General features: G+C 34.7%; 1 protein-coding gene and 1 long non-coding RNA gene across 2 annotated transcripts in view; one reads left to right on the top strand and one right to left on the bottom strand.

The window, feature by feature from the left end:
- Positions 1-11,286, top strand: part of LOC101901440 (RNA-binding protein 39) — a 36,381-nt gene extending 25,095 nt beyond the window's left edge. The window contains exons 2-5 of the mRNA XM_059128261.1: positions 6,713-6,855; positions 8,864-9,238; positions 9,297-9,849; positions 9,998-11,286. Of these exons, the coding sequence (XP_058984244.1) occupies positions 6,713-6,855; positions 8,864-9,238; positions 9,297-9,849; positions 9,998-10,633 (1,707 nt within the window). The 3' untranslated portion in view covers positions 10,634-11,286. The remainder of the gene's footprint in view (positions 1-6,712; positions 6,856-8,863; positions 9,239-9,296; positions 9,850-9,997) is intronic.
- Positions 11,287-11,612: 326 nt separating this feature from the next.
- LOC131805031 (uncharacterized) lies at positions 11,613-14,705 on the bottom strand. Its single transcript, XR_009343480.1, has 2 exons — positions 13,167-14,705; positions 11,613-12,469 (listed from the first exon to the last, which is right to left on the bottom strand). It is a non-coding gene; the product is annotated as an uncharacterized LOC131805031 (long non-coding RNA).
- Positions 14,706-19,408: the final 4,703 nt, after the last annotated feature.

The raw sequence follows: 19,408 nt of genomic DNA, 5'->3' as shown, positions 1-19,408 counted from the left end.
AAGCAATGCCACACTTGAGGATCTGCCATTGGGACCTACTGGACAAATATGATAAAATAAGATTACAAGCTGTCTCAGAAAAATCGAACTCGTACATCAGTTTACTGAGTAATATTTGATGAGAAAGAGAATCAAATGCCCTTGTTAAATCCAATGAAACAATTACAGTATCCTTTTTAAGGTTTGTGTTAGATCTCACTAACTCAGTTAAGTAAAGAAGCAAACTGGTGGTATTATGATTCCTACGGAAAGCAAATTGACCATTATATAACTTGCCTGCAATATGAGCAAGTATTTGGTCCTTTATAACATGCTCACACACCTTAGCCATCACAGGGAGAATTGATATAATCCTGAGATCATGATCATGAGAATTGGAACGACACGAGCTTGCTTCCACAAACAAGGAAACTCTAATAGCAGTTGAAACCAACGTATTAAATTTCTTCTTCGCTCTATTACGATAACGACAAAAAAATTTCCAATTATCATTGCTTTTATCATCAAGGTAAGCCTTAAAAGCCAAATCACGAAGTGATCAAACAAGTGTAATGTGATTTGAACTAATCCAATTATCATCAGATCGCATTTTTCTATGCACTAAAGGAACATAATCAAACAACCCCAACAAAAGATTTGATATTTGAGAACATTTAGCGTCAACATCCACAACATTCAACATATCAATATTAAAGGCTGATAGATAAGATGATAAGATGGTTGGATTGAACGATAATATTCGAAATTGTGTCAGTGCTGGTGATTGTTGTGTTTTATTAGCACTTGATTTGAAAAAGGCATTTGACAGGATAAATCATGTTTAATTACTTAGCTACATCATGTGTTAATTACTTAGCTACATCGTTTTTTCAATTTCTCGTTCTCGGCTTGCAAGTTATTGTTTTCTTACTTGTTTGGGAGAAAACAGTATGTCTGTTGTAAAAATGTTGTTTCCAGTCTTCTTCCAGTGAGTAGTGGCGTACCACAAGGGCTGTTCTTGGCCCTCTATTGTTCGTCATGTATGTTAATGATTTGCTGAGTTGTGTTAATGGTAGAAATTGTATGTCATTTGCATTTGCTGATGACATTCGAATTTTGTTTAAAGGAGAATATGTGTTTATGGATATGTTGCAGTCATCAATTGATTTTAATGTTAATAAGTTGGTTACTTGGTTGTCCTGTAATGGCCTCTCATTAAATACTCAAAAATCTAAAGTGATGTTTTTTGGGAACATGCAAGAGGATTCAATAAACGTTTCCATTTATAGGACGCCTATAAATGTTGTAAGCTCGATGAAATGTCTTGGTTTGTTTCTTGATTCTGGTTTGGTATTTGATGTGCATGTGAATTCCTTAGTGTCCAAAGTAAATTTTATTTTAAAAAAGTTGTACTGTTTGGATATAGTTTTGCCAAAGAAAATTAGAATTCAGTTGGTCTATGCCTTAATTATGCCTCACTTTTTATTTGTATTGAGATTTTTGGGGGTAGTTGTGGTTTTGTTTTTCGTAAATTGAAATTATTGTTTGATAGGGTTTTGCGATATGTTTTTTTGTGTTAAACGTCGTGATCATTATCTCCTTCTCTGAAAGAGTTCCTTGGTTGTTCATTTGATTGCTTTGTGAATTTAAGGTCAATGTTGCTCTTCTACAAACACTTTAGATTGCAGAAACGTTCTTCTCTTTTGGATCTGTTTAAGTTTTCTATATCAGTTGGAAAAATTCTTCTACGTAAGAATTGCTCGTATTTCCAACAATCTGCCGCCCAATCTTAAAATATTTAATTCTTCTCTAAAATGTTATAAGCGTAAGTTATATGATCACTTCAATCAAAATATTGTTTAATAATTTTCATGGTTTTCTTGTGTTTGTTTTTGTATTTCTCTTGTATAGCTGATTCATCTTATTATTTAATCAATTGTTATTTTTTTTATTTGTTAATTTGTTTTAATGTTAATAATAATTTTAATTAAGCACTTTAAGATTAAGAATATTATAAATAATTTTAGAGTAGTCATGTATAGAAGTTTTTGGAACCGTCAATGGCCCTATGGGCTAGGTAACTGTGTTAATTGAATATAAATTAAAAAAAAAAAAAAAACATAGATGCAACTACCAACAAGTCGACACTTGAACTCATCCACCTAGTTGCTAAGTCTAGACTGTCGCAAGTTCTGGAAATTTAAATGATCATACGTAATTTTAACATGAAAACAAGAAAGCATTGCTGAAAAATTGAGTATCTCTGACTCAAGATTCCGATCAAGAGACATCTAAATAAAGCAACAGGCTGGGGATCAAGTTTATACAAGTTTGAAAAGCATGAAAATGAATAAAATTAATTCTTTAAATGTCTAAATGATCAAATATTATACCACATTAACAGCACCAGCAAACCAGGAGCTCCGCTTATCTGCACATCGAGATCGAATGGCAAATTCAGTTAACCAGGGAATAACTTTGATAGTGAATAACTTTTTCGCAAATAGGATTTATGGGGACTTTTTGTTATTTTTGTAATGCTCCATATCAGAATCCAGCTTTGTGAGAATTTTTTGCACTTACAAATGTCTATTTTGACTAGACTATAAACTTTCAAATAGTGTGGGTTACACCTTTTGTATTTTATGAGAAAATAAGACAAAGATTTCTTTTGAAATGACTTAGATAGTTTTCTGGCGGACATAATTCATAAACCCATAACACCACAAAACTGGCTTATCAATCTTCTTCTTTTTCGGTATCTTCACAACAGTCTCCTATTTCTTGTTGCTTGTTTTGTCCGGTAATGAATTTTTACCTTTTCGAATGTCCCCATTTTACAAAATATGACCCCTTTTCGGGAAGATTTGTGTTTATTTTGTAATTGGAGCCATCACAAATTGCTTCACAGGCCTTTCATTGTCCCTGAAAGCTTCAGCGCTTATGCTGGATTCGATTTCAGAAAATTTACCTTCGCTTGCGCTTATTAAAGCCAATCAATCACTGTGGGGTTTTTATACCCTCCACCATACTATGGAGGGTATATTAACTTTGTCATTCCGTTTGTAACTCATCGAAATAATGATCTTAGACCCAACAAAGTATATATTTATATTCGATTTAGCGATGTCCGTCTGTCTGTTGTAATCACGCTATCTTTCGAACGAATTGAGATAGATGGCTACAATTTTGCACACATGTTTATTTTTCCAGTAGGCAGGTTAAGTTCGTAAATGGGCCATGTAGATCCACGTTTTCATATAGTCCCCATGGATACTACACCCTAAGACAGAAAATTGTCTGTTCAGGTCCACGTCTTCGTATAGCCCCAATATAACGGTACCTCCCGATATTCGGTATTTTGATAATTTTAGCGACATTATTTACCGTAATTGTTTCAAATTTAGTATTTAAAGTTCGAAATGGACACTACACTCTAAGACAGAAAATAGTCTGTGCAGGTCCACGTCTTCGTATAGCCCCCATATAACGGTGCCCGCCTATATTCGGTATTTTGACGATTTTAACGACACTATTCACCGGAATTGTTTCGAATTTGGTATTTGAAGTTCGAAATGGATACTACACCCTAAGACAGAAAATTGTTTGTGCAGGTCAACGTCTTCGTATAGCCCCCATATAACGGTACCTCCCAACATTCGGTATTTTGATGATTTTAAGTACAATACCCACCGAAATTGTTTGAGATGTGGTATTTGAAGTTCGTAATGGATGCTACAGCTTGTGACAGAAAATTGTCCATGCAGGCCCAAGTCTTCGCACAGCTCCGATATAACGGTACCTCCCTATATACGATATTTTGATAATTTTAGCTACATTATTCACCACTTATTTCAAGTTTCTAATTTGAATATGGTAATAACTTATGACAAACAATGCCTATGTAGGTCCACGTCGTATAGACCCCAATATAACGGCTATATTTGGTATTTTTAAAATTTTAACAGAACGTTTTAAAGGTTTTTATTTTTTGAAAATTTTAAAATTGCTTCCAAATGGTGGAGGGTATTCAAAGTTCGGCCCGGCCGAACTTACCGCTTTTAAACTTGTTAAATGTAAAATGCACCAGTTATTATTGCACCTTAAATAAAAAACTAAAATTGTTGTTTAATTTATTTTTGCGGCCGATATTTCTTCCGGCTAATTTAAAATACAAGATTATTATTTCGACAATGTCTATATCCTTAGTCCTTATTTCTTCCTACAACGTATATTACACAACATTTAAGAAAATATTCCCCGCAAATAGATTTCCATTCGTCAATCTCTCCATGAATAAATTGTACTAGTAATTGTTATTTGTAATGTGGTCACACTTTCACTTCAAACTTTATTGCAGCTCGAGTCTTAAAAACTGAATTGTTCGATTTTGCTTCTGACTCCGAAGGCTCCCTTAAGCTCGTCATAGTCCTTGTTTTCAGTTTCAACCCTTCGGTTGGAGACCAAAATCAACAATTATATTTTGTTCGCTCCAATTTGATGTACAAATAGGCGAAAAAGAACTTAATTGAATTAAAAAAGAAAACAAATTTATCGGAAACAAAAAGTCATAGAACGCAACTTGTACTTTTATAACGTTGTAAAAAGATCTTTGCATGAAATCGTTCCCTCGACAACTGCCGGGCTCTTGACCCAGGGTCTCAATTTACTCACCACACGAATATCGTTCCATTGAAGTCCGAATCTGTTACTTCTTAATATAGCTCGGGAATTATTCGAGAGCATTTTTCGGGAAGGTAAAAAGTACAAAATACATGCATGTAGAAAAAATTTAAATGTTTTTACAAAATGCCTTCAAATTATTTTGAACTTGTTAAAAATGATCATGTGGTTTCAGTATAAAAGATGTAAAAAACGTTTTGAAATCATTTTCATTTGATTTCGTACAAGTTATTGCAAAATATCTAATGCGCAGACACACATAATATAATTTAAATTTCTCTTAAATTGTAAGAACTCGTTTTGTACATTATACTCCTACCAAAATTGTTCAATTTTCGTTCACAAAAATTAAAAATTCACATATTTTCAATTTTAGGTTTTTATTTATTTAAACGCACTGCAAATTTTAACCAAACTTTGCCAATAAAAAAATCTTAGTTAAAATGTCTTAAATAACTATAACAATTTAAATTTGTATGGTATTACGACAGACTAATGAGAACTAACCAAGATTGGGAAAATTTAATGTGAAATCGTCTAAAACATATGTACATTAGTGGCAACACGGTCACCAGTACGTTAAAAAGAGGAATTCCATTTTCTTTGTTATTGTGTGTATAAGTGGTAGTAAGAACACTTGTCTGTCTGTGGCAAGAATTTAATGTAATATTCTCCCGCGTACCATAAAAACGCAAAAAAAGAAATTGGACGTAATAAATCCAGAAAAAATGCTGCTAATATAGGAAGAGCTCTTGGACTAGCACTTACAACCGTAAAAACTTTTTGCAGCAGAAACAGCTATAAAATAAATCTATAAACTTATTAGCTTATTGTCCCACCACTCCAATCTCAACAAAATACGATAGCAAGAAAGTCCATATCGGTTTTGATGGAGTCCCTTCTTAATTTAGATACTTGATCAAATCAAAGAATAATAAGTATTTTTTTACTTCTGTTTTATAAAAAATATTGTTTTTATTCGGAACCCAAAAAACTTTGTAGGCTTTGATTAAGTTGTACATTTCTTAATATTAACTGAAATTTTATGCTTTATTTCGTCGCTATTAATACCAGCGGGGTGATTTTATTTTTATATATATTATTTTTGAAGATGTTTATCTCCATTTTTAATTTTATGTGTTCAAAAGTAGGAACTATTAAAATTTAACATTGAAATACGTATAAATAGAATAATTTTTAAGGGTGAAATGTCTTTGCAGAAAACCTTTATACTCAATTTGTTGCTAGAGAGTGATTGAATTTTGGTCATTCTAAATATGTAAAGCTGGAGACATTTTGGTAAGTTTTGAATGTGCCAACAAAAAAATCGCCTAATATTGAATAAATAATACCTTGTATCAAAGAAATCCTTTTTCGAAAAATTCTGATTTTTATGATACTTGAATCGTTAATAAAATGAAATTATAATAGTAATATATTCAACAATCAAACTGAACCTGGACTAAATTTTCAGATGATTGCACAAACATACACATTTGGGTCTGGGCGGCACATGTCATATGCAGGACTTAATGGCAAACCTATTCACATAAATAACTGCTACCCCATTATGACAATACCAATCAACTCCTCGTCAACAGATTGTATAAAGCTGAAAGTTAAGAGAAATAATTCTTATACATGTAATAATATTATGTATCGCCAAAATTGTAGCGATACACCCACATACTAATGCTATTATATTCATATTGATAGATTCGTATATCCATAGAAGGAACGATTCAACAACAAAGTAAAATTAAAATGAAATACCGTCGAAAGCGGTGCAATGTTGTTCAAAGCCATTCTAAGATGGGACAATTAAGCACCCGAAATAATTTTGTAATTAGGAGATTTAAAAGAAATATTAGAAATGAGAAAAATAACACAGTGATATCTAATTAATTTGATTTACTTTCTCTTGTTTAACCAACTTTTGTTATTACAATCTCATCAACTACCACAAAATATCACAAAATTATTCAATTTACAATGTGTTGCTGCAACTATTGTTACTCGCACGTTGTAACTTCTTGCGATACCGTAATAGAAATCTAACGTTGGTAGTGGTTCCAGAGAAGATGAAGCAAACAGAGGTGGTGGACAAGAGGAGCCTGACGGCAAATATACAAAAGAAGAGAAACGGGAAAGCAGAAAATATTCAGATCGTAATGGTCGAAAAAATACATCTAGGTAAGTCTCTTATGCCTGTTTTAATTTGTATTTAGAAGCTAAAATATACTATACTGGGTACACCATTGCAATAAATAAATGCAATAGAAAAATCTATTATTTGCTCTACAAGCATACAATGCATACGATAATTTGGAAAATATTTATTCTGTTGAGCAGATGATTACATAGCTAACGATAACGCTGAAGGGTCCAAAAATTTCCAGATGTAGGACGTACATTATTCTTAGCAGTTGAATGTACAATTTAAAACATATAATAAACAATTAAGCATATCCAGTTTCATGATTAAGTTAAGGTGTCTTATCTTATAAATTAAAAGGAAACTTTGTTTTTCCTTTATATATTGTAAATATAAACCTATATTAAATATAAGAGTAAGAATTTGGGCGCAATGCAATTTCGATCAAGGATAATTGAAAAATTTAAAGAAATTATTATTTATACAAAGAAGTTATTATTATCAATATATTGGTTGTTTATAGTTTCAACCATGTTCAATCCTCGATCAAAGACAATTGGAAATTTTAAAGAAATTAAATTATTATTATTAAATTATGTTGGTTGTTTATAGTTTCAACCATGTTCAATCCTTGGTGTTGTAAAAAACAGCATTGTTGTTGAGCCTATGATCTGTTGTTGGGAGGATATAATTAACTAGTATTTGTTGATTAAATGTTGATGCGTTAAAATGGTGTGTCCCATACGCAGTCGCGAAAATATTCTTATATTTTCTTTTATAACCGTTGGGCAAATTACTATTTACTTAAGTGGATTGGCATCCATGTAGTTATCATAATGATGGATGTTTTCCATGTTGGATTTGTTTTATCCATTCTTTATTTGAATCAATTTCTCAGTATTGCAATATTGTAAATATAAAATATGGTAACATTAATTCAGTAAACTTAACGTTACATATAAAAGGAAGATGGTCTGGCCTTTTGCTTTTGGGACAGTTCACATTTAAATTAAGCTTGTAATAACGAAAAACGATTTATTTTTCCGACAACAAAATTTTTTTTCTATCGGAAAGATGTAATAACCGGCCATAAAGGCTTGCATATACAGGGTCAAATTTTCCATATGTATAAGTTGAATACATCGTGTAAAGTACATATGTACTTTTTCGACACCAGCAACTTCAGCAGTGATAATAGAGCTGACGATTGATAAAACAGGGGTTTATCCACCATACGATGGTCCATTTGTGTTATGTTGAAGCGCCTATTGCAGTTCTTAGGCAGCATTCTGGCTGGTTTGAAAAATCTTTCATTGCGTAGCATTGCACCCTTTTCAGATGTAATTCGAAGTGTTTCATTTGTAGTTCAAGAATTCCATTTGTAATTCGAGTAACTCCAATTGTAATTAGAGAAATCCATTTGTAAATGGAATGATCCATTTAAAATGCTAACAAAAAATACAGAATATTGAGGTGTATAGAAAATTTCTATTTTCCAAACAAACATCCAATAATTGTTATATGTCATAATATGAAGAACACTTCGTATTTCATATGAGTCGCGGAGACTGTTTAATAATAATTCAAGGTTTCAATTATGGGTGCAAATGATGAGGCATAACCCCTGTTAGTTTTTAATTGCTCAAATGTTTTTGTTTTATGAAATAGAGGATAAATAGGCAACTCTCAGAAATTAGTTTACTTCGAATTTTCCAAAATCAGTCTATTATAGAAAAAGTGTTTAGTAGGATTTACCAATTTAATTAGTATTCTAAGCAATTATAAAGATAATATCATCCCAAAACGTCTGAATTGTAAAGAGGAAAGTAGAAGCAGGAACTAAAAGACAACACCTTTCCCAAAATTTCGGAACTAAAGTAGAATTAACTTAAAACCTAACATCTGTGTAAAAGCTTTATATAATTAGATAAACATATAGTTAGGTTTCCTTAACGCATAAAAAAAAAAACTTAAAAAAATAATTTCTAATTTATTTTAGATGATGTATAAGGTATACAAATAAAATACATTTAACATTTTTTATAGGAGCCGATCTACATCACGCGATGTTGAAGATGGCAAACATCGTCGCTATTCGGATCGTGATAGAGGCAAAGAAAGAGATCGTTACCGATCAAAGGATCGCGAAAGAGATCGAAAAAGGTCTTCAAAAGATAGAGACCGTAATCGTCATAGTAGCCGCTCCAAAGATGCAAGAGTTAGAAGTCGTTCACGTGAACGGCGCCGTAGTCGGTCAAGGGACAGAAAAGGTTCTCAATCGAGATCTGAAGGAAAGAGCAGTCGCTCACGTGACTATCGGCGTAGTCGATCAAGGGATCGTCGTCCTAAAGACCAGATGAGCCCTATAAAGGAGCGAGGACGTAGTCGTTCTTACAAGAGATCAAGATCGCGCGAAAGAAGGTAATATTATATCAAACAAATTGAAAAAAGTATTTTTTTTATTGTAATGCAATTTTAGTTATCGACGTCACAGTGGTTCACCACGTCCATTTAGGCGTGGACGCACTCCTTCCAATGGTTTGGGACCAGATCGTTCTCCACAAACAGAACTCAGTCCTGAGGAGCGTGATGCACGCACAATTTTCTGCATGCAACTATCACAGCGTGTTCGTGCACGTGATCTTGAAGAATTTTTTTCAAGCGTTGGCAAAGTACGTGATGTCCGTCTAATAACGTGCAACAAAACAAAGCGGTTTAAAGGAATAGCATATATTGAGTTCAAAGATCCAGAATCTGTGGCTCTTGCTTTAGGTCTATCCGGGCAAAGGCTGTTGGGTGTACCAATCGTAGTTCAGCATACACAAGCTGAAAAAAATCGTATAGCAAATGCAGTACCAACTTTTACACCCAAGAATCATACTGGCCCTATGCGTTTGTACGTGGGATCTTTACACTTCAACATCACTGAAGATATGTTACGAGGAATATTTGAACCATTTGGAAAGATTGATTCTATTCAATTAATAATGGATACAGAAACTGGGCGCTCAAAGGGATACGGATTTATTACGGTAAGCGATACAAATTTGTAGCAAAGTTTTACAATGTCTATCGAAAACTTATCTCCAACAACTCAGTGTTTCCATGAGTTTTCTTCCGATATTGTAAAACATACATATATGTTTATACCATATGCCTATTTAACCAGTTTAATTACAGTACCATAACGCAGAAGATGCAAAAAAAGCCTTGGAACAATTAAATGGCTTTGAACTTGCAGGACGTCCAATGAAAGTTGGCAATGTAACGGAAAGACTTGACATGAACACTTCTTCTCTAGACACTGATGAAATGGATCGGAGTGGCATTGATTTGGGGGCGACTGGAAGACTGCAATTAATGTTTAAATTAGCTGAAGGAGCCGGCCTAGCTGTTCCTCAGGCTGCAGCTAACGCGTTGCTTGCTACAGCCCCGCAACCCGTACCCATCAACACACAAACCCAAAATCCACCTATAGCAACGCAATGTTTTCTACTATCGAATATGTTCGATCCACGCACAGAAACCAATCCCAACTGGGATTCTGAAATACAAGACGATGTTATTGAAGAATGCTCGAAACATGGAGGAGTGTTGCATATATTTGTTGATAAAGTTACGCCAACGGGCAATGTATACGTGAAATGTCCGAGTATAACAACTGCTGTGTTAGCAGTTAATGCATTACATGGACGATGGTTTGCGGGACGTGTAATTGGTGCAACATATGTCCCTCTTCTAAATTACCACTCAATGTTTCCCGATGCTATTACAGCAGTTAATCTTCTAAACACAAATAGAAAATCCAATGATTAGATGGCTGTAAAATAAATATTTTGATCCTTTTTGAGTTAAGCTCTCCTCTGATCATATTTTATGGGGCGTCGGGGTATAAATGGTCTTTTTTATTCCATTAATATACATGCACGCGCATTCCTGTCCTTTAGACTAAGTCTTTTTTCAATATTTGTAAAATTCATTGGAGAGAAAAAATAAATGTTACTTTAGAGCATTAAATCTGAAGGCTTGCATATTGATTCACTTGCCTTTTTGAGTCTTTGTTTCGAATATACACAACTGAGATAAACATTTTATCCGTATTAATGCATTATCGGTAGATGTTCTCGCTTGCCCAATAATTTGTAGTAATAACAATAATTCAATTTTTTACTGCAGAAGTGAGCTGCTTCTTAATTTTTTTAATATTTTTTTCAGGATTGGTGTGTTTTAAAATTTGTATACACGAAATTATTAAAGTAAACAAACAAAAAACATGAATGTTGGTTTGTTAATATAAATAAAATTTTGACGTGGCATCAATTCAATGCAGAGGCGAGCAAAATAGAAAAAGTTAAAGTAGAACTAAGATTAATTTTTTAAGTCGTTTTTTATTACACATAACCTTTTTGAAACGTACTCTTTAACATTGTAACAAATTAGTAAATAATTAAATATTATACGAACAGAAATTTGTATTACCTTTAAATTTGTTAAATACTTTTATCTGATTCAAAGTTTTCGAACGCTCATTTCTGTTTTACTTGTAAATATCGCTCATTTACTCAAGGAGTGTTACATCTCAAAAAAAAAAAATAGTTTGGAGAGAAACGCATTTTAAGTTATCGGTTAAAATCCGACTTCACGAGTTATATTAGAAGAGGTCGCCAGATATCAGTGATAAATTTCTGTGGAAGATCAAACATCGTTAAGAGTGTTAAAGTATTTCATAAACTAAATATAAAGTAAATATACTGTTTATTAATTTCATGGAAAGTAGATGTACACAACACTTGAATTGTAAGTAAGCAAAAACAAATCGAGGTGTTTCTTTATTTAGGTTATTGACCTGCTCAAAGCAAGCATTAAAATTATTTAGGTCAGCTATATGCTGACATATGATAAAACTATTAAATAACAAAAAAAGTATAAAGTGTATATGCAAAAAATATGTTCTTTTGAACATTCTCCCTCCACGTTGAACGGGGAACGTTCAATAAACTGTTTGGTCAATGACGTATAATGATGACACTGATTGCCGGGGTGTAGGTATGGGTAGTGGCGAAAGTTGATGGCTACTTCAATTCCAACGCAAAGAGCTAGATGGCTGATGGTATGATGATAAATAGCTGTTGTTTGCTACTGCCAGACATGTTGGACAGATATAATATCCTCTCAAGTATAGTTGTCACTTAAGCGCTCTTGTTGTTGTATCTGTCTCGGAATACCTTCCGAGCAATGTCGTAATTCGCCTCAGTCAAAGCCTGATCGTTGATCATTTTCCCAAAAATGTTTGCCACATCGAATTGAGGGATTGTAATTTTTGGCAGATTAACTTGTGTTGCCAAGTTCCTGCCTGATCTCTGCTGAGATAGTGTACAATCAAACTGTGTTATATTTCGTAGAATTTTAACGTCTCTTCCATTAAGAGAACATTGTACCCTAGCAACGTTGGGTCAACAAAATTCTCGAACATGTTGAAGTGAATGTACCAATTCAATTCTGTTAAATTGAAGACTGTCATGAAAGTTCCTCACTGATCTGCTATCCCCAGACATGTTGGACAGATTTAATATCCTCTCAAGTATAGTTGACACTTAAGCGCCTTGTTGTAGTATCTGCCCTTTTTACATTTGGCTGGAAAATCAGCGATAACTTAAAAAATATAATAAATTAGATCTCAGCAATACTGAATTAAATATTTTCACCAAATATTTTAGAAGCATGGAAAAGATAGCTTTATGCACAAACCAACCTTAAGCGGATAAGAAACAAAAGACCGAAAAACATTCTTTAAAAGATAAAAAGGTATTTTTGGTTCAAGACAGAGTCTTCTTTAGTAGCTTCATTTGACCCGTCTATATCAATTACGTATTTTAATGAACATGGAAAAGACAAAAGTCAGGCTTGATCCACAATATGATACCCTACGTCACACTGCAGACTTAGAAAAGTTTCTGGTAAAAACCATTTGCTTATTTTGTGCATTTGTTTGGAGTAAATAATGTTAACAATGATCTGTATTAAATGGCCAATATGGCTTTAAATCGTATGAAATATATAAGGAAAATATTTCTTAATCTGAATTGATTTCCGCTAAATTTAAAGCAGATATTTTTATGCTATAGTGACCTCTCGTACCAAATGGCATTGCTTTAAAAGTATATTATGATTTAGAAAAGACTTAGATATAAAATCGGATGAAACATGCATACAGGGTGAGAGAAAAAAACTGCAACAAAGTCAAACGCCATAATTTTTACATTTTTTTAAATATTATTGAATGAAAGCAAAAAATGTCGGAAATAGCAACAAAATTTAGAATAAGTTTAGATTTGTTCGAATTAGTCACCTTTGGCACGAATTGGCCTTCAAACGGTCAATGAAACCGTCACACGCTGCCCAAATCTTACTCTGTGGTATTTTGGCTCATTCCCGGCGAGGCGCTTGCTTGAGGTGATCGACAATTTGGTATTCTTTAGTGCCAACCTTGCTTTCCAAAATACTCCAGACACAATGGTCCAACGGATTGGTATCCGGAGATTTTGGTGGCCATTGTGAGCAAGAAATGAAGCGAGAAACCTCATTTTGTAACCATTCTTGGGTGGTGCGTGCTGAGTGCGATGGTACGGAGTCCTGTTGGAATGTCTAAGGTCTGCGGCCAAAATGTTTTTGTGCCCAATGCTTTAATACACCCTCCATAATATTTGCGCGATAATATTCGGCATTTATTCTGATGCCACAGTCGATTAATACGAGCGGAGAGCGACCACCGGCTGTTATGGCGGCCCACACCATCACCATGGCCGGCGCTTGGGTTGAAACGATCATTTTGTTAGTTTACAAACTACACCTAAGTCTGTTTTTACACGGTAGATTGGTTCCAGAAGAAGCCGTGTAAAAAAGACATTGATCTTATACAAAAATGGGTGATTTGTTCCTAATCTCTAAAACCTATTAAAATTAGTGAAAAACAAGAATTTTTATTTTTTTCTTTACCAAACACGTCTTATTGCATTAACAGTTCACAAAATATTAACACGTTTCAATTGCTCTGACCAGTAAATTTTATTGTATGCACATAGTGCTATTCACATTTGCTTTGACCAGTAAAAATTGTACGCGCTAAAGGGGAATTCACTTAAATCTTTAAGCTAGTGTTCGCAAACTATCGATACTATCGATGGTTTCAGACTTTTTTCTTTCATAAATACTTTTTTGTGATATGAACATACTTCGCAAAAATTAAATTTGACAAAAAATTTAAGTACATAAAATTTCAAATCGTGCTAAATGGAATAAAATCGTGTAAATAAATTAAAAGTATTCAATTTTCAAACCGTGTTATATCAAAACCGTGTACAAAAAGACCGTGTAAAAACAGACTTAGGTGTACTGAACAACGAATGTTTTCTCATCGGATTAAACCAAGTTCGGCAGTTCACCACTTTCGGCCAAGTGAAGCAACTCTTTAGCTCTATTGAGTCTATTTTATTTCTGTTGCGGTGTAAGTTCTTGCACTCTTTCAATGGCTTTACCCCGAGCTCATTTTTCAATATTTGTGAATGGAATATTGCGATATTTTCAGATCACGAGCCATTTTTCGGCCACTACGACGCGGGTTTCGCTCAAGTCGCTTCTTTACTTTTCGAACCATTTCTGCTGATGTTGCTGTTTTCTTCTGTCCACTTCCTTGACGTCGGTCTACGCTGTTGCGTGGACGAGTCACTTAAAGGCGGCGCACCACAGCTGCAAAAATAATATTATTCTCATTAATATTTTTTGGCATTGGAGTAAATATATACGCAGAGCAGAATTCCCGCTATGGTTATGGTGTAAAAGAAAACCAGATGGAAAATTAAAAATAATGTTGCATCCCTTTGTACGTCGAGTGAACAGTGTTGCCGTTTTGGGCGTTTCCGTCCAAATTTGGGCGGAAAAAAGATAAATTTTTTTGAACACTCCAAAATACAGGGTTGTCCATATTCGACAGACCCATCTGGCAACGCCATAACTTTTGACAGAGATGTCACATCGCTTAATGACATACCGCGTTTGAAGCGTCAGTCCAAGCAGATTTTTACCATGAACCAATACACGCCACGCGAGCGCTCTGAAATAGTTGAAATTTACATTTAACAGAAGAAGTCAATTGTGAAAACTCAACGTGCTTTTAAAACATTAAAAAATGTGAGAAGTGCGCCTTCTAAGAACACCATTAGGCGTTTATACGAAAAATTTTCGACTGGTAAGGCTCTTTCTAATCCGAAGAGGCCATATAAAAGTCGACCAAGGCGATCGGCCGAGAATATCGCTGCCGTACGAGCCTGTGTTGAGAGGTCCCCAAGAACATCCCAAAAACGCCCTTCTCAGCAGTTGGGCATGACTCGATCCACTTTACAACGGATTATTCGCATTGATTTGCATTTTTTCCCGTACAAAATTCAATTGACGCAAAGAATGTTGCCTGCGGACAAGACTCGTCGATTGGAATGGGCCCAAAGAGTCATGGGTCTGTCGAATATTGGCAACCCAGCATTTTGACCAGGGACATTTTCCCAATATTTATGCACTCCGTCGTGCTGTTAGTTTTTGTGGTCCATTTTACGGCTAAATATATTCCAATGGTCATCCAAAAAGCCAGAATTCTTCCCTGTGCTTACCTATCTTCTCAGGCGTGTCGAATGGCTTCAATTGTGTGATCAGGATTTTTTTTCTGTTTTTGGTTCATTTAAACGCCTAAATATTTTGCGATCATCTCCAAAAGCAAGAGGCCCTCTGTGTCTCCAAATTTAGACTCATCTATATGATTTGCTTGTCTACGATATTTGGCTATATTCGTCAACGAAATCAGCATAAACAAGTAAGCAAAGGCTATAGTCGTGCGGGGTCGACCATGTGATACCCTACAACACTACAATATGTTAGAAGCCCCCTTATGTCCGAATCCATTTTGGAATATTTCGCTTTTGAGATAATGTCATGGAGCACTGCCCAGATATTACCCTTAGGGGTTTGACCAGGGACATTTGCCCAATATTTACGCACTCAATCGTGCTGTTAGTTGTTGTGGTCCATTTTACAGCTACATATACCAATGGTTATCCAAAATGCTAGAATTCTTCCCTGTTCTTAACTCTCTTTAATTGTGTGAGCAGGAATTTTTTTCTGTTTTTGGTTCATTTGAACCCCTAAATATTTTGCGATCAACTCCAATAGCAAGAGGCCCATCTGTATCACCAAAAAAAGCCAGAAGTTGTAAGAAATGTTGGTTTTTTTACACACAAAAGTAGTGGTCCATTCTACCCGCTATCCTAAACTCGAACTTCATGCGAGATTTCCTTTGGATTCAATTTATTAACTTTAAAACGGCTGCAAAATCAGGAACATTTTTAGTTGTTGGTCCATTTCAATAAAATATTGCGGACATCTAAATATATTGCGGACATCTTTGAAAACAATAGGCCTAGCCATTTTTCGTGAGCATAATTGCAATCTGTATATAATAACACCAACCTGTGTTGTAAAATGAAAAAATATTACAAAATGTACAATTCAATAGTATAAGTTAAATTGAAAAAATCGCATGCGATAAAACATATGAAAAAATAAAAAAAATGTCACAAAATACTGCAAAATCTATATTAACATCATTATAGGCATTTTTTATGCGATTTTTTTTTAGATTTTATACTTTTATGTTAAGAGGGCATTCTGAATTGACAAAATTTGACGAAATCGGTACAGCCAATCTTGAGATATAAGCATTCTAGCTAACATCCCCCTCCCTCTTATATATACATTGTATATATTTCGCTATAAACATCCGATATATTTACTATCGGCATCTACGTAACGGTCAGAGTTGATCTGTTCGTCTAGTTGTGATTTCGCCGGGATTAAAAATATTCGCGGTTTAATGAAAAATTTGACTTTTATTTAACACAAATGTTGTGGCCTATTTCAACCACTAAATATTACCGATGACCATCAAAATTGGAAGGCTTCTGCCCAGCCCTAAGCTCTAGCCCCATGCTAACTTTCGTGTCGATTGGTCTATAATTGCCACCTGTAGAGCAACTGCAAAATCAGGAATTTTTTCAGTTTTTGGTCAATTTCACCCCTAAATATTATGCAATCATCTCCAAAAGAAATAAGGGTTCTATATATATATATATATATATATATATAAACTTGAAGTAAAGCAACAATCAAATTTTTATTTTCTCAAGGTCGCAATTATGGTCCGATCTTCACGAAAAAGGGGGGGGAGGTGGGGCTCGGGTCAGAATAGAACCCTTATTTCTTTTGGAGATGATTGCATAATATTTAGGGGTGAAATTGACCAAAAACTGAAAAAATTCCTGATTTTGCAGTTGCTCTACAGGTGGCAATTATAGACCAATCGACACGAAAGTTAGCATGGGCAGAAGCCTTCCAATTTTGATGGTCATCGGTAATATTTAGTGGTTGAAATAGGCCACAACATTTGTGTTAAATAAAAGTCAAATTTTTCATTAAACCGCGAATATTTTTAATCCCGGCGAAATCACAACTAGACGAACAGATCAACTCTGACCGTTACGTAGATGCCGATAGTAAATATATCGGATGTTTATAGCGAAATATATACAATGTATATATAAGAGGGAGGGGGATGTTAGCTAGAATGCTTATATCTCAAGATTGGCTGTACCGATTTCGTCAAATTTTGTCAATTCAGAATGCCCTCTTAACATAAAAGTATAAAATCTAAAAAAAAATCGCATAAAAAATGCCTATAATGATGTTAATATAGATTTTGCAGTATTTTGTGACATTTTTTTTATTTTTTCATATGTTTTATCGCATGCGATTTTTTCAATTTAACTTATACTATTGAATTGTACATTTTGTAATATTTTTTCATTTTACAACACAGGTTGGTGTTATTATATACAGATTGCAATTATGCTCACGAAAAATGGCTAGGCCTATTGTTTTCAAAGATGTCCGCAATATATTTAGATGTCCGCAATATTTTATTGAAATGGACCAACAACTAAAAATGTTCCTGATTTTGCAGCCGTTTTAAAGTTAATAAATTGAATCCAAAGGAAATCTCGCATGAAGTTCGAGTTTAGGATAGCGGGTAGAATGGACCACTACTTTTGTGTGTAAAAAAACCAACATTTCTTACAACTTCTGGCTTTTTTTGGTGATACAGATGGGCCTCTTGCTATTGGAGTTGATCGCAAAATATTTAGGGGTTCAAATGAACCAAAAACAGAAAAAAATTCCTGCTCACACAATTAAAGAGAGTTAAGAACAGGGAAGAATTCTAGCATTTTGGATAACCATTGGTATATGTAGCTGTAAAATGGACCACAACAACTAACAGCACGATTGAGTGCGTAAATATTGGGCAAATGTCCCTGGTCAAACCCCTAAGGGTAATATCTGGGCAGTGCTCCATGACATTATCTCAAAAGCGAAATATTCCAAAATGGATTCGGACATAAGGGGGCTTCTAACATATTGTAGTGTTGTAGGGTATCACATGGTCGACCCCGCACGACTATAGCCTTTGCTTACTTGTTTATGCTGATTTCGTTGACGAATATAGCCAAATATCGTAGACAAGCAAATCATATAGATGAGTCTAAATTTGGAGACACAGAGGGCCTCTTGCTTTTGGAGATGATCGCAAAATATTTAGGCGTTTAAATGAACCAAAAACAGAAAAAAAATCCTGATCACAGAATTGAAGCCAATCGACACGCCTGAGAAGATAGGTAAGCACAGGGAAGAATTCTGGCTTTTTGGATGACCATTGGAATATATTTAGCCGTAAAATGGACCACAAAAACTAACAGCACGACGGAGTGCATAAATATTGGGAAAATGTCCCTGGTCAAAATGCTGGGTTGCCAATATTCGACAGACCCATGACTCTTTGGGCCCATTCCAATCGACGAGTCTTGTCCGCAGGCAACGTTCTTTGCGTCAATTGAATTTTGTACGGGAAAAAATGCAAATCAATGCGAATAATCCGTTGTAAAGTGGATCGAGTCATGCCCAACTGCTGAGAAGGGCGTTTTTGGGATGTTCTTGGGGACCTCTCAACACAGGCTCGTACGGCAGCGATATTATCGGCCGATCGCCTTGGTCGACTTTTATATGGCCTCTTCGGATTAGAAAGAGCCTTACCAGTCGAAAATTTTTCGTATAAACGCCTAATGGTGTTCTTAGAAGGCGCACTTCTCACATTTTTTAATGTTTTAAAAGCACGTTGAGTTTTCACAATTGACTTCTTCTGTTAAATGTAAATTTCAACTATTTCAGAGCACTCGCGTGGCGTGTATTGGTTCATGGTAAAAATCTGCTTGGACTGACGCTTCAAACGCGGTATGTCATTAAGCGATGTGACATCTCTGTCAAAAGTTATGGCGTTGCCAGATGGGTCTGTCGAATATGGACAACCCTGTATTTTGGAGTGTTCAAAAAAATTTATCTTTTTTCCGCCCAAATTTGGACGGAAGCGCCCAAAACGGCAACACTGTTCACTCGACGTACAAAGGGATGCAACATTATTTTTAATTTTCCATCTGGTTT

This window comes from Musca domestica, unplaced genomic scaffold, assembly GCF_030504385.1.
Source record: "Musca domestica strain aabys unplaced genomic scaffold, Musca_domestica.polishedcontigs.V.1.1 5, whole genome shotgun sequence".
Taxonomy (NCBI): Eukaryota; Metazoa; Arthropoda; class Insecta; order Diptera; family Muscidae; genus Musca; species Musca domestica.
The sequence above is the reverse complement of the archived record's forward strand: the minus strand, read 5'-3'. Positions and strand labels throughout refer to the sequence as shown.